We start from the raw sequence: 14,468 nt of genomic DNA, 5'->3' as shown, positions 1-14,468 counted from the left end.
GGAGTTTAGGGATTTTATATAGGCAGATAAGAAAATATAGCCGGCTCAAGGTTGAAAGGGGTAAGCCAATATTATAAAATAAGTAAATAGCAACTCTTTGGCATTTGTAGAGATTATACCCAGGTGACACTACTGAGTGACATTCATACAACACTCATATTGAAGAAGTTCCTATTTTCTGCTTTTGTTATATATAGAATTATTGATAAGTTCTGTCTGCCCTGAAATAGAGGTGTTGGAAAAGATACTATCTAAAGCCATCACTTATGGAGCACAAAAAGGGGCTATACAAAAATTAGGTTTAATCCTTACACCAACCAAGTGATAATTGCTCTTATCCTCATTTTACATATGCGAGGAAATAGAGGAACAGAATTAATACTAAGATATTAAATGGTAAAACCAGAATTTAAACCAGTCTGGCACAAAAGCTATGTTCTGAACCACTGTTACTGTCCTATTGAGGAGAAATGAGTACCACCAATTCATTCCCCTTAAGTTCTTCCAAGAATTACAGATTGGTGATAGTTGTAGTTTATTCTGAAATTGCTGGATTTCAAAGTAGCCTCACACCATTTCTGTTTAAATCAGTCAGTTCAGTTGCTCAGTCGTGTCCAACTCTTTGTGACCCCATGGACTGCAGCACGCCAGGCTTCCCTGTCCATCACCAACTCCCAGACCTTGATCCAAACTCATGTCCATCAAGTTGGTAATACCATCCAGTCATCTCATCCTCTATTGTCCCTTTCTCCTCCTGTCTTCAATCTTTCTTAGCATCCAGGATCTTTTCTAATGAGTCAGTTCTTCACATCAGGTGCCCAAAGGCCAAAGTATTGGAGTATCAGCTTCAGCATCAGTCCTTCCAATGAATATTCAGGACTGATTTCCTTTAGGATGGACTGGTTGGATCTCCTTGCAGTCCAAGGGACTCTCAACAGTCTTCTCCAATACTGCAGTACAAGAGCATCAATTCTTAGGTGCTGAGCTTTCTTTATGGTCCAGCTATCACATGCATACATGACTATTGGAAAAACCATAACTTTGACTATACAGAGCTTTGTTGGCAAAGTGATGTCTCTGCTTTTTAATATGCTGTCTAGGTTGGTCATAACTTTTCTTCCAGGTGGCAAGCATCTTTTAATCTTATGACTGCAATCGCCATCTGCAGTGATTTTGGAGCCCTAGAAAATAAAGGCTGTCACTGTATTGTTTCCCCATCTATTTGCCATGAAGTGATGGGACCAGATGCATGATCTTCATTTACTGAATGTTGAGTTTTAAGCCAACTTTTTCACTCTCCTCTTTCACTTTCATCAAGAGGCTCTTTAGTTCTTCTTTACTTTCTGCCATAATGATGGTGTCATCTGAACTTGTCCCGGCAATTTTTATTCCAGCTCATGCTTCACCCAGCCCAGCATTCTGCCTAATGTACTCTGCATATAAGTTAAATAAGCAGGGTGACAATATACAGCCTTGACATACTCCTTTCCCAATGTGGAGCAAGTCCATTGTTCCATGTCCAGTTCCAACTGTTGCTTCTTGACCTGCATACAGATTTCTTAGGAGGCAGGTAAGGTGGTCTGGTATTCCCATCTCTTGTAGGATTTTCCACAGTTTGTTGTGATCTACACAGTCAAAGGCTTTAGTATAGTCAATGAAGCAGAAGTAGATGTTTTTCTGGAATTCTCTTGCTTTTTTTATGATCCAGTGGATGTTGGCAATTTGATCTCTGGTTCCTCTGCCTTTTGTAAATCCATCGTGAACATCTGGAAGTTCATGGTTCATGTACTGTTGAAGCCTAGGTTGGAGAATTTTGAGAATTACTTTGCTAACATGCAAGATGAGTGCAATTGTGTGGTAGTTTGAACATTCTTTGGCATTGCCTTTCTTTGGGATTAGAATGAAAACTGACCTTTTCCAGTCCTGTGGCCACTGCTGAAGTTTTCCAAATTTGCTGGCATATTGAGTGCAGCACTTTCACAGCATCATCTTTTAGGATTTGAAATAGCTCAGCTTGAATTCCATCACCTCCACTAACTTTGTTTGTAGTGTTGCTTCCTGAGGCCTACTTGACTTTGCACTCCAAGATGTCTGGCTCTTGGTGAGTGATTATACCATTGTGGTTATCTGGGTCATTAAGATCTTTTTTGTGTAGTTCTTCTACATGTACTTGCCTCCTCTTCTTAATATCTTCTGCTTCTCTTAGGTCCATACTGTTTCTGTCTTTTATTGTAAAATGTTCCCCTGGTATCTCTAATTTTCTTGAAGAGATCTCTAGTCTTTCCCATCCTATTGTTTTCCTCTATTTCCTGGCATTGATCACTTAGGAGGGGTTTCTTACCTCTTCTTGCTATTCTTTGGAAGTCTGCATTCAGATGAATAAATCTTTCCTTTTATCTTTTGCCTTTCACTTCTCTTCTTTTCTCAGCTATTTGTAAGGCCTCCTCAGATAATCATTTTGCCTTTTTCTATTTCTTTTTCTTGGGGATGATCTTGACCACTGCCTCCTGGACAATATCACAAACCTCCATCCATAGTTCTTCAGGCACTCTGTCTATCAGATCTAATCCCTTGAATCTATTTCTCACTTCCACTGTATAATTGTAAGGGATTTGATTTAGGTCATACCTGAATGGTCTAGTGGTTTTCCCTACTTTCTTCAATTTAAGTCTGAATTTGGCAATAAGGAGTTCATGATCTGAGCCACAGTCAGCTCCTGATCTCGTTTTTGCTGACTGGATAGAGTGTCTCCGTTTTCGGTTGCAAAGAGTATAATCAGTATGATTTCGGTGTTGACTATCTGGTGATGTCCATGTGTAGCGTCTTTTGTGTTGTTGAAAGAGTGTGTTTGCTATGACCAATGCATTCTCTTGGCAAAACTGTTAGCCTTTGCCTTGCTTCATTTTGTACTCCAAGGCCAAACTGGCTGTTACTCAGGTATATTTCTTGACTCCCTACTTTTGCATTCCATTCCCCTGTGCTGAAAAAGACGTCTTTTTTCACGTCAGTTCTAGAAGGTCTTGTAGGTCATCAAATAACTGTTCAACTTCAGCTTCTTCGACATTAGTGGTGGGGGCATAGACTTGGATTACTGTGATATTGAATGGTTTGCCTCGGAAGTGAACAGAAGTCATTCTGTTTTTGAAATTGTTCCCAAGTATGGCATTTTGGAGTATTTTCTTGACTATGAGGGCTACTCCATTTCTTCTAAGGGGTTTTTGCCCATAGTAGTAGATATAATGGTCATCTGAGTTAAATTCACCCATTCCAGTCCATTTTAGTTCACTCATTCCTAAAATGTCAATGTTAACTCTTGCCGTCTCCTGTTTGACCACTTCCAATTTACCTTTAAATAGTTCCCACCAAAACTCTGAGACTATACTGGTTGGCCTGTTGTGAACAGCCCAGCCACCCTGTCTCACCCTGGTTGGCCAGTCACAGTGACCAGTGCTCACCCACTGATCACGTTCTCTCTCCCTCTGCACACCACAGAGTCCATCTGGCCATGGAACTTCCCAGCAGTTCAAATAGTAAACTCAATTGAAATCTTTTGTCATGACAGTCCTATTTTAATAGTTAGGAATACCCAAACCCAAATGAGCTTGTTCTAGTCCTCTTTGAACCCATATGAGTCTTACTAAACTTTTTTTTAAAAAAAGATTATTTTCTTACTATAAAAGGAATATAAATCATGCTGGATCTCCAAGAGTTTTGTCTTTTATCACAACCTATAAGCTTGGTTTCAACCAGCTCTTACAAAAGAGAGAGAGAAACATCTTCCCAGATTAACAACCCTGTAGATACATGGTAATTCCACTAACCTTTCATGACACTCATCCCCACTGAATGGTTACACAACTGATCAGTAATAGCAGTTTCTAAACCAGTATTGTGTTCTCAGACAGTTTCAGGGATAAGAGAATTTGTGATGCTAAGAAACTTAGGAAAGGGATTGAAACTTTCAAATGAAGTTACTAAGGATAAAACAGACACACCAATATCCCTCCAAAAGCATAGCCTTCACCCCTCCCCCACCCCACAGTGAAAGATGATGATGGTGAATCTGTCTTAGGAAAATAGAAATAAATTCTCTAATGCCATTGGCATCTTAGACCTCATGGAGAGTAACACATTGTAGAGGAACCACAGTTCAGTAAACAAACCCAGAAAGGTGTAGAGGAATACCTCGTTTTGTTGCACTTTGCTTTTTACACTTGTGTTTTTCACAAGTGAAAGTTTATGCAGCCCTGCATTGAGCAAGTCTGTCGGCACCATTTTCCAACAGCATTTGCTCACTTCCTGTCTCTGTGTCACATTTCGGTAATTCCTGAAATATTTCAAACTTTTTCAATGTTATTTGTTATGGTGACCTGTGATCACCATCTTTGATGTTACTGACTTGCTGAAGGCTCAGATAATAGCATTTGTTGCAAGAAACTTTTTTTTTTAATTAAAGCATGTACATTTTTTAAGAATGCTATTGTATGCTTAATAGACTATTGTATAGTATAAACATAACTTTCATATGCAATGGGAACCAAAAACATTTATGTGACTTGCTTAATTGCAGTATGTGCTTTAGCAATGGTCTAAAACTGAACCTCAGTGGCTCCAAAATAAGCCCGAAATCTCACTGATGCTGTATGGACTTTCCATGCCTTCTCACATGTTACTTGCCAGTATGCCATCTAAAACCTTCACCTTCCGTTCCATCTGTGATGAATGGGGTAGTAATTGTTACGTTGCTGTATTTAGAATGCCTCTCCTTCCTGTCCCAGTTATTTCCATTCCAAAGGTCTCTGGGCTTCTCCCCTTCTGTAAAGGGGAGAGATGCACACGTGCTTGTGTGTGTGAGCTCACACGAGAGTGCACCTCCCTTTCTAAATGCATTGCTTTAAAGAAGAAAGAGAACACCTCTTATGCATCAGTCTTCAGGATTATTTTTATTTCCAGGTATCTGCAGAATGCTGGGAAAGCTTGTTTGAAGACATTTTTGTTGTCAATTTAATCTATCTGGCATCTTGTATGACAGGAAAATGTCAATGAGGAACCCCCACCTTCCAGTAGCACCAGGTCCTGGCTAATCTTAGAGCTTCTCCATTCCATCTTCATCAAGGATGCTCTGAATTACTTGGGGGGGACGGGGGGCGGGGGGGTGGCGTTAGTGAAAGAATTTAGGATAAAGAGTAAAAGTGACAGAATTTAGATTTTTCTTTATGCTTTGAGTGAAATTCTTAGACTCTTAAGTGATAACTATTTTTTAGGCTTTTTACTCCCCTTATAAAATCATCTAAGAGCAGCATATTGCTTTTTTTACTTAGGAAATTAAAATTTTTTTATCCTCATTCTTTAAAATGTAGAGCATCATTTAAAATCTAAACATACATCACCTGGTTCCAAAAGTTAGAATGTTCCAGTATTTTTAGTAGATGACATGCAGAGTACAGAAGGTGTGGATATCAAGGATTTCTAAAGTACAGTGTGTGTATCTTAGCAAGTTCACTACCTTATTCTGAGCACACTTTCTGTGAATGGTAAAACGATTCTTTTAGTCTGTCACATACATCATAGTTCTTTCCTTTTACTGGAGCTCTGTCCTAGCTCAGGTTTACAAATGAAATTAGATACAAGTTGGCACAGCCAACATCCAAGGTGTAGGTAGACGCGCTAAGTGACAGGTAGAAAGTGCTATGTAATTGCTCTGATTATAGTCACTTTGAAATAGGCACAAACCCTTCTTCCAAGGCAGCAATTTCCTGTCCTCCAATCTCCACCTCTTTGGCCTGTATTTTGTAATCCTATCATCACTTTATTGTTGTTTTTTGCTTAAACATAGAACAATTTGTATACCTTTTCAACAATAATGAAGAAAAAGACAAAACAGCTAGTAGGCAGGAAAAATAAGAATCATACTCTTATTCCTCTTGGAAACTGAGACTTAGATTAAGTTTGAAGCATTTAGATCTATGAACCAATCCCTTTCCTCCTTTCCCACTCAAGTTTGAAGACCCACTTCCATGGATAAAAGAAGAGAAAGAAAGGTGTCCCCTTAATGACAGTGCAGGGAAGGGAAGGAGAACTCTGAGGCCATCTGTGAAGTGGTGATCACAATAGCGCCCACTCATTGGCTTGGTGTGATGATTAAATGAGAACAGTGCCTGAAACAGTGTGTGTGCGCTGTAGATATCATTGAGACCGGGCAGGAAGCCTGCTCTGAATATTGAGGCAAAAAGCTGGAACCTAGAAGCGTGTATCGTAAACGGTGTTTACAATGTCTTAAGTAATTTGAGAAATGCTTCCTTGGAGAAGTATTTCCAATATGTCTACACATATTAAACTTTGATCATGTTAAAACACTAATCCTTGCCACTTTGTCAAAATTACCATGAGGCCATCTGATGCAATTTGTATCATAGGGCAAAAGGGCACACCAAGAAGCTGAAGTTCAGAAACCCTGTGAGCCTTTGGGCAAACACAGTTGTAACTTCTGGCTTCACATACAGGGTTCTGGGCAGACACATGTATGTGTTTCTTGGGGGCAAGAACATCTCAAGGCTCAACCTCATTCTACGTCAGTAGTTGTTAAGATTCCTGTAGTCGCTGACTTAGTTTTGTTGTTACCAGTTACCCAAGTAGTACTTTAGGCCTGATATCTACCCAGTATCTGCCAATATCACAGAACAGTTGTGTAAGTTATTTTCCTCAACAACAAACGGACATACAGTGCATCCAGGTACACTTACAACTTGCTGGAAACTGTAGAAAAGAACCTGGAAAGGACCCAGTTACCTTTTTCCATTTCTTAATTCTAGAATTAATGCATACAACTATGCATGTGAGGTACCAGTGATTCATTGAACATGAAAGAGGCTCATAAACCAAAATCACAAGGAAATCAGTACTTATGAAGCACCTTACGATAAACATTTATGCTCAATAATTTCATGAAGGACGTTGTTGTCATCATCACAGTTATACAGAGGAGGTGTCTAAGGCCCACATCACTTAAGTAACTTGCCCAAAGTTACACAAGCTGGCTATATAGGAGAATTGGGATTCAAGCTCAGATTCATCTGACTCCAGTATGCACACCAATTCTGGTCCCTTACACCATGTCGCCTGTTCATTTTAACTTTGAAAAAATGCAAAAGGAGGATACATCTTCTGTGGAATTATACCTAAAGAGGAAACAAAGGGTAGAACCAAATAAAACCAATTTAAAGGTGAAAAATCATTCCATGGGAATTTGCCAGTCACAGGTACCAGCTCAGTAGCTGCAGATATTGAAGCCTGACCCCCACATGCATTGAGCTCAACAAGTTCTTCGTGAGCAGCTGTTAATCTGACTGGGCAGGGGCGGGTGGGAGGGTTACAGAGTCTTTGAGTCAGTTGAATATTGTCAACTCTTCTTTCCCTGAAGAATCCGAGGCAGTTGTTGAAACCAAAATGGAGAACAAGCCCGCCTCCTCAGAATTGCAGAAGATACAAGAGAAACAGAAGCTGGTCAAAGAGCCGGGCTCCGGAGTGCCGGCTGTTCTCATTACAACCCTTCTGGTTATTCCTGTGGTTGTCCTGCTGGCCATTGCCTTATTTATTCGGTGGAAAAAATCAAGGGCCTTTGGAGGCAAGTAAAATGAGCCCCTTGAATTTGGAACCTCCCTGAAAAAGAGTGTTTGGCCTGATTATCAAAGTTTGGTTGTGATCTTTTTTTCAGTGTTTTGTTTTTTTTTAAGTGTTCTATACCTCTTTCAGTGTGATTGTCTGTGTTCCAAATATTGTCTATAGTTAGTATCAAAGTGGAAAAATGTACCTGGAGCTTCAGAATTTGGATAGTTAGATAAAAGCCCAACCTCTATTACTACTTTTTAGCATTGGCATAAAGCCATTAGATGTCTCCATATGAAACTGTGTAGATGAGTAGAATCCGTATAAATTAGCTGAAGCATCAGGAAGGAGGAGATCCCTGCTGTTAGAAACAGGCCCAGTCCTCAAAACGCCTGGGTCAATTTTTTAGAAGTTGTCTATTTTTCCCTAGTCCTGGCTCTAGCTCCTAGCTCCGTCACCTTGGGCAAGTTACTTAACCTGTCTAAGCCAGAGTTTTTTCATCTGTAAAGTGGGGGTAAAATACCCACAAGGTTGTGTAGGGATTAAATGAAATAATGTACATACAGCATTTATCACAGAACCTGGCACCTATAAGTGCTCAATTAATAATACCAATGATTATAAGGAATAATCATTAGTAATAAACTAATAAAAAGTCATAAAAGATACTTGTCTTAAACCTCACCTCTCTCAGGAAACCAACTATTTCCATAGAAAACCATTTGACAGTTTTAAAAGAGTAGAGTGAAAGAGGGGAGAGTACAATACTGGTGTCAGTGTTTTATTAAATCATCATCATAGTATCAGACTGAGTAGCTGAGTTCCTGTCAAGGTATCCCCATAAATAATCCAACTCGTGATTCTCACCTCTCAGAAACAGTCCCTTGGCGGGGTCCCCAGGTCCTGAGGCAGGAGGCTACAGCTGCATCTGGGAAGGTATCCATGGACCAGAATGGTGGACAGCATTTGATCAAGAAACAGCATCTGATCCGATTTCAGGCCAAGGCGACTGGCAGGGATTCAGTGCCCACGGCAAAGCCCTGACACAGAAAAGGACACAGAAAACAAAACCAAAGGATTTAAATTAATAATTTGTGAAAGGGAGTTTTTCTAGGACTTCTTGCTTTTCACCTGCAGTCAATAAAGCTCTTCAAAAATACAGCTAACTCTTCCCAACAAGGGCTGAGCAGAGGCAAAGATCAGTAGACGTAGTCATTGTCTTCATGGAATTAGATGGAAGCTTCAAAAGAGCAAGAATTCTGTGTGTTTGCTTATTTCCTGATATATCTCCAGCACAAATAACAGTTCCTGGCCCTGAGGATTTGATAAATAGTCACTGGGAAAAGGATGGAATAAATAAATGGAGCTCACAGAATAGATAAGACATAAAAAAGAAATGACACATAAAGGTATTAATAGAGGATGGTACATACAGTGATAAATATATGGAGTATCAGAAATACACAAGGCCTGGGGACGGTTATAGCAGGAATATTGCTTATCAGTCCACTTAAAGGAGAAGTGGCTGGGGTGTCCAGAAGGCTTGGTATCTACTGCTTTGGTGTTAGCACATGTGTGTGGTGCTGTTACCAGAATATTGTTCACAGGAGTATGTTGGGAAGACTGAGGGACCCAGGTCGAACCATATGAAATTGCCATTCACGTTCAGTCATGTTTTATTTTAAAAAATTACAGCTTTATATGGTTCAGTTGAATACATTTAATTCTGTTTTAATCCTAAAAGTATACCAGCCTCTCACCTTTTTTCCATTCATGTTCAATCATGTTTTATTTAAGAAATTACAGCTTTATATGGTTCAGTCTAATACATTTAATTCTAAAAGTATACCAGCCTCTCACCTCTTTTCAACATTTGTTCCTGAAAGATCTTATCCAGTCTATGAGGGTTTTAATAACCCTCGTGAAAGGCCTTCCAGTTACTCAGCCCACACGTATAGCTTGTCGGCTTCACACCAGACACTGTGCTGGGCACAGGGGATGCAAAACTAGGACCGTCCCGCATCCTTGTGCAGTTTGCAGTCTTCACTTGTCGGCTTGCTAACCGTCTTATCAAACTCCCCCTCCCTTCTTGCTTGTTTCTCTCCCCACCTCCCCTCTACCTTTGCTCTGTGCTCCACCATGCCGCCCCTACTCCTGTGAGAGGCTTCGTGGGAGCACCCTGAGCCTTATCTTCCTGACCATAGTCCTGAAGGGAGTGTTGGAAGCAGGGCAGAGAGCACAGTAAAGACAACACAGCACGCAGAAAAACCAAGTCCGTCTGGAGTTCAGCCTCCGCCTAAGGAAAAAAAGTTTTTCATGGAACAAGAATTTGGGTCACCGTGTATGGCTGCAGATACTCAGGGTTTCAGAAGTTTTTTGCCTTCAGTCTTATATAAAAAGCAAATGCTGTACATTTGGATCCAAAGCTTCCTCAATCAGGATGTGAACTGTTCTAAATAGAAAGCCTAAAACCTCAGACCAATATTCATAAATTGTAGTAACCAAAGCCTCCAAGGTTTTACAAATTATGGGTAATTTTTAATTTTGTCCTAATAAAGGTAACTAATATTTACGGAACATTTCCTGTGTATATACCAAGCACTGCTTGTAAGCACGTCACGTGCTTACGGAGAGGTGGGGACCGTCATTGGTCCCATCTTTTCTTCAGAAGAGAAAACAGGCTCAGAGAAGTAATTTGAGATTGCACAGCCTATAAGAGACCCAGGTAGGAGTCAAACCCAGCTCTGGCCCTGGTGTGCATGACAATGACACGTTGCCTTTTGCCCCCTTAGAATTCTAAGAATACACACAGACAGGAGCCAGGCCTTGTTATTAATCATTTAGGAATTAATTCCTTATTTTGTGTTGAAAGCTGGACCCACGGACTGAGGAGGGTGACTGGGACTTATTTTGAAACATGCCCTCTTTCTCTAGCAGATTCTGAACGTAAACTTGAGGCCAGTTCGGGAAGAGTTCTGGGAAGACTTAGAGGTATGCGTGTGACCTTTTAGAATCCTTCCCATTTGATTCACAGTCAACAAGCTCATGTCTTTTAAAAAGGAAGGAGATACTTTGTATTTTCTCTCTGGAAATTAGGCTCCTTGTGTGTAACACAGCATCCCTGGCAAATGCCAAATGCAAACCATGCACCAACCAAAAGTGTGTGACGACGCCGGCAGGTTGCCCAGCTTCGTTCTCCCACCTTGCCATTCTGTGTCATCGACTTCTCCTCCCTGCCTGTTTATGTCGCCCCATTTGTCTTCAGCGAATTTTCTGTCACTCCTGTCGGTGTGTCAGTGCGTGTCGTAGTGAAGATGACCTTTTCATAAAGTCACCGTAATGAAGAGCTGCTCAAGGGGACGTCCATTCCCGAGAGCCTGGAAAAAGCAGGAGCTGAAATAATCCTGCAGAAATACACAATCCTGGGGAGATTTGGGGGTTTTTGTTTGTTTGTTTTTTCCTTATTTATGTTAATGAACCTGTGGAGTCGTATCTTTCTGACTCCGTCGGATCAGTGTCTCTGTCATTTTTTCCCCTGTCTCTAATACCTGCCCTTTCCCATCCCCAGAAGAATTTACAAGGAAACTGAAAATCATTTGTGCAGACCTTACCTCAATCCTCTGTCCCTGTTTGCTTTCTCCAGGAAAGGGAGGCGGAGGCCTAAACCTGGGCAACTTCTTCGCCAGCCGGAAGGGCTACAGCCGGAAGGGGTTCGACCGCCTCAGCACGGAAGGAAGTGACCAGGAGAAAGATGAGGACGCAAGCGAGTCCGAAGAAGAGTACTCGGCCCCACCGCCCGCCCCTGCCCCTTCCTCCTGAGAAACTGGGTTTTCTTTTAGGCTGACGAGACTTACCAAGGATGCCAGCTTCCTTTCCCCTTGAGCACGTTGAGCGTTTTGCATATTTAACTGTAAACTGTACCCATCTGTGTGGGACCGTACACCTTTTATTTACTTCCTTTGGGATTAGTTGGCTTCTGTTCCTAGTTGAGGAGTTTCCTGAAAGTTCATTCATCGTGCCATTGTCTTTATATGAACATAGGCTAGAGAAGTGATCCTCTTCTTCCGTCACACTAGTCACTTAGGGATGGAAGGTTTGCTCATCTGCATTTCTGAGACTTTTCTGTAGTTTGTAAATAACTCCATTCTCTGCTTGAACACAGTATTCTCCCAGTAGCACTTCCATTGCCAGTGTCTTTCTTTGGTGCCTTTCCTGTTCAGCATTCTCAGCCTGTGGCAGTGAAGAGAAACTTTGTGCTACATGACAACAAAGCTGCTAAATCTCCTATTTTTTTAAAATCACTAACATTATATTGCAACAAGGGAAAGAAAAAAGTCTCTATTTAAATTGTTTTTTTTTTAATTTCCTTCCTCAGTTGGTGTGTTTTGGGGATGTCTTATTTTTAGATGGTTACACTGTTAGATCACTATTTTCAGAATCTGAATGTAATTTGTGTAATAAAGTGTTTTCAGAGCATTAGCTGTCAGAGTGTATTTTGCAGTTTTTGCATATTTGCCGGGCTTGTATACAAGTTTTGTAATAATTACACAAACCTAAGCTATAGTGAAACCTATGAAACCTATTCAATGTTTCAAAAGAAGTGCATTGTATTAAAATTAAGAAGTCATTTTATTATGTAGCACATATAAGTTAAAAACCAGCCCAAGAGTTTACATATATGTGAAAACCAGGCTTTCTTTAAAAATTCAAAGAGGATTTTTGCTTGTATAACAATCAGAAGGTAAATAATAAAAGGTGATTGTAGCTAAGAGAAACCTGTGTCTCAAATTACATATACAAATTAATCCATCAGTGTAGGTTACTACTAATGGTTTTCTTTTTAAAGAATTAATTTCACTCCAAATATCCATGTATTTTGTAGGAATACTCCATCTTACAGTGACTACAAATTACTTTTAAAACATATTTTTCATAATCTGTCAGTGCAGTTTAGTAAGGACCTGATAGCGTTTCTTTTTATACTAATCAGACTCTAGAACCCTTTCTTCAGAATGCCTACTTGCAATTCAGGCGTCTCAGTAGTGGCATATTAGAGATTAAAACAATCTAACTTGCAAAAAAAAAAAAAAACAAATGGAATTGTCTTCTAGCTAAGTTATTTGTAATATCTAACAACCTAGATTCTTTTCCCTCATAATTGACACCCAGTTGATCTAACTGAAAGATTTCTTTCCTTGTCGAGTGAAAACACTTTTGCTCCCTCTGACCACTCTTTTATGCCCCTTTCACCACATTAGTAAATGTAGACTCACAACAGCACTATCCTGACATATTGGGTAGCCAAGATGTTCCTAACGTTTTTTCCATAAGCTCTTATTGATAGACCCAGCAAACCTATTGGCCAATCCAGTTTGGGTGCCTGTTCTCTATATCTTACATATTTGTATTTCAACATGAGTGTTAGTACAGTGCCCAAGACGCGTAAGTTGACTTTGATGCTGTTCAAGTTTTCTTACATTGAGGAAATTAGTTGACTTGCACTAAAGCCATCTTTTCTTGTGCACTATTTGATCATCATATGTGTTAACTACATATCTTTTAATGTTATGTATGTCCAGTTTTGTTCCTGAACGGCTTTACAGTGGCTCATGGATGGGAAAAAAAAAAAAAATAGATCAAAATGGTAAGTTATAAGAAAGCGGGAAAGAAAAAAGGGAAAAAAATTAAAATGGAAAAATTTATACAAGAATAATTCTTATTATAGTTGTTCATTAGAAGAATTTGGCTCTAAACTTTCTAGCAGCTCATTAAAACTGGATTAGTTACATGATTCATGAGCCAATTAAACTTTTAGAGTTGCTAATAATAAGATCAGAAATATTTGTTCCCAAGTAGCTTCTGAAAGATAGCACCTTGTTGGGTCATTAACGTCTTCAACAATATCCAAAGAGTAGACAAAAACATTTTTCAGGTCTCTTACGTGCTGGTGCATGCTAAGTCTCTTCAGCATGTCTCACTCTTTGCGACCCTATGGACTGTGGCCCGCCAGGCTCCTCTGTCCGTGGGATTCTCCGGGCAAGAATACTGCAGTGGGTTGCCATGCCTTCCTCCAAGGGATCTTCCCAAGCCAGGGCTCGAACACGCGTCTCTGTCTGCTGCATTGGTAGGCAAGGTCTTTGCCACTAGCACCACTTGGGAAGCCCGAAATGAAAGTGGTGCTGAACTGAGAGTCTTGCTTCTGGTAGAAAAACAATCCTGTGCTGCATAGGGGACCGTGAGCAGCCCAGCTGAGTGTATAGTCAGGGCAGGCAAGATGGCCGTCCCCTCGCTCTCTGTGCGTCACCAGCTCGAGCACCTCACGGACCCCCTGACACCCTTGCCCCAGGCCCAGCTGATGCTTGTTGTAATCAAAGAGGCCGTGTGGGCGTGCCCCTCTGCTGGTTTCCCTGGTAACTGACGTTATTCCCTGCTATAATTGGCAACCGCCCAGTTGCACCCAGAGTGAAGCCTGGCCGGCCGCCATGTTTCGTCTGACGTTTGCTGAGGTGTCTCTCCAGAACCTTCCTTGCTTCAGACATGTAAGCTCCCTTGTCCATTAAACCAGCAGTCCCCAACATTTTTGGCACCAGGGACCAGTTTCGTGGAAGACAGTTTTTCCACAGACTCGGGGAGAGGTGGGACGGTGGTTTCGGTTTCAACCGCTGGTCATGTCCTGCCATTTGGCCGGGTTCCTCACAGGCCACTGACCGATACCCGTCCTTGGCCCGTGGTTAGGAGACCCCTGTATTGAGCCATTGACATGTGCCTGGGGCCTTACATATGTCCCTTATTATAACACATGGAATTATATGCCGAATATAAGCAAACAGCCTTATAAAAAGGAAAACTGAGAAAAGAGAAAG

The 14,468-nt window shown here is 40.8% G+C and overlaps 1 protein-coding gene across 12 annotated transcripts in view; it reads left to right on the top strand.

Annotated features, from left to right (window-relative positions):
• PAM (peptidylglycine alpha-amidating monooxygenase) overlaps window positions 1-12,084 on the top strand; it is a 324,946-nt gene extending 312,862 nt beyond the window's left edge. For 2 of the 12 annotated variants that reach the window (XM_027545513.1, XM_027545519.1), the window contains 3 exons: window positions 7,421-7,624; window positions 10,540-10,596; window positions 11,249-12,084. In XM_027545513.1, coding sequence (XP_027401314.1) covers window positions 7,421-7,624; window positions 10,540-10,596; window positions 11,249-11,424 — 437 coding nt within the window. In that variant the 3' untranslated portion in view covers window positions 11,425-12,084. The remainder of the gene's footprint in view (window positions 1-7,420; window positions 7,625-10,539; window positions 10,597-11,248) is intronic. The other 10 variants (XM_027545521.1, XM_027545514.1, XM_027545524.1 and 7 more) reach the window with 8 other exon arrangements.
• Window positions 12,085-14,468: the final 2,384 nt, after the last annotated feature.

Source organism: Bos indicus x Bos taurus, chromosome 7 (assembly GCF_003369695.1).
Source record: "Bos indicus x Bos taurus breed Angus x Brahman F1 hybrid chromosome 7, Bos_hybrid_MaternalHap_v2.0, whole genome shotgun sequence".
NCBI classification, from domain to species: domain Eukaryota; kingdom Metazoa; phylum Chordata; class Mammalia; order Artiodactyla; family Bovidae; genus Bos; species Bos indicus x Bos taurus.
Note: the sequence above shows the minus strand (reverse complement) of the source record. Positions and strands in the feature narration are given on the sequence as shown.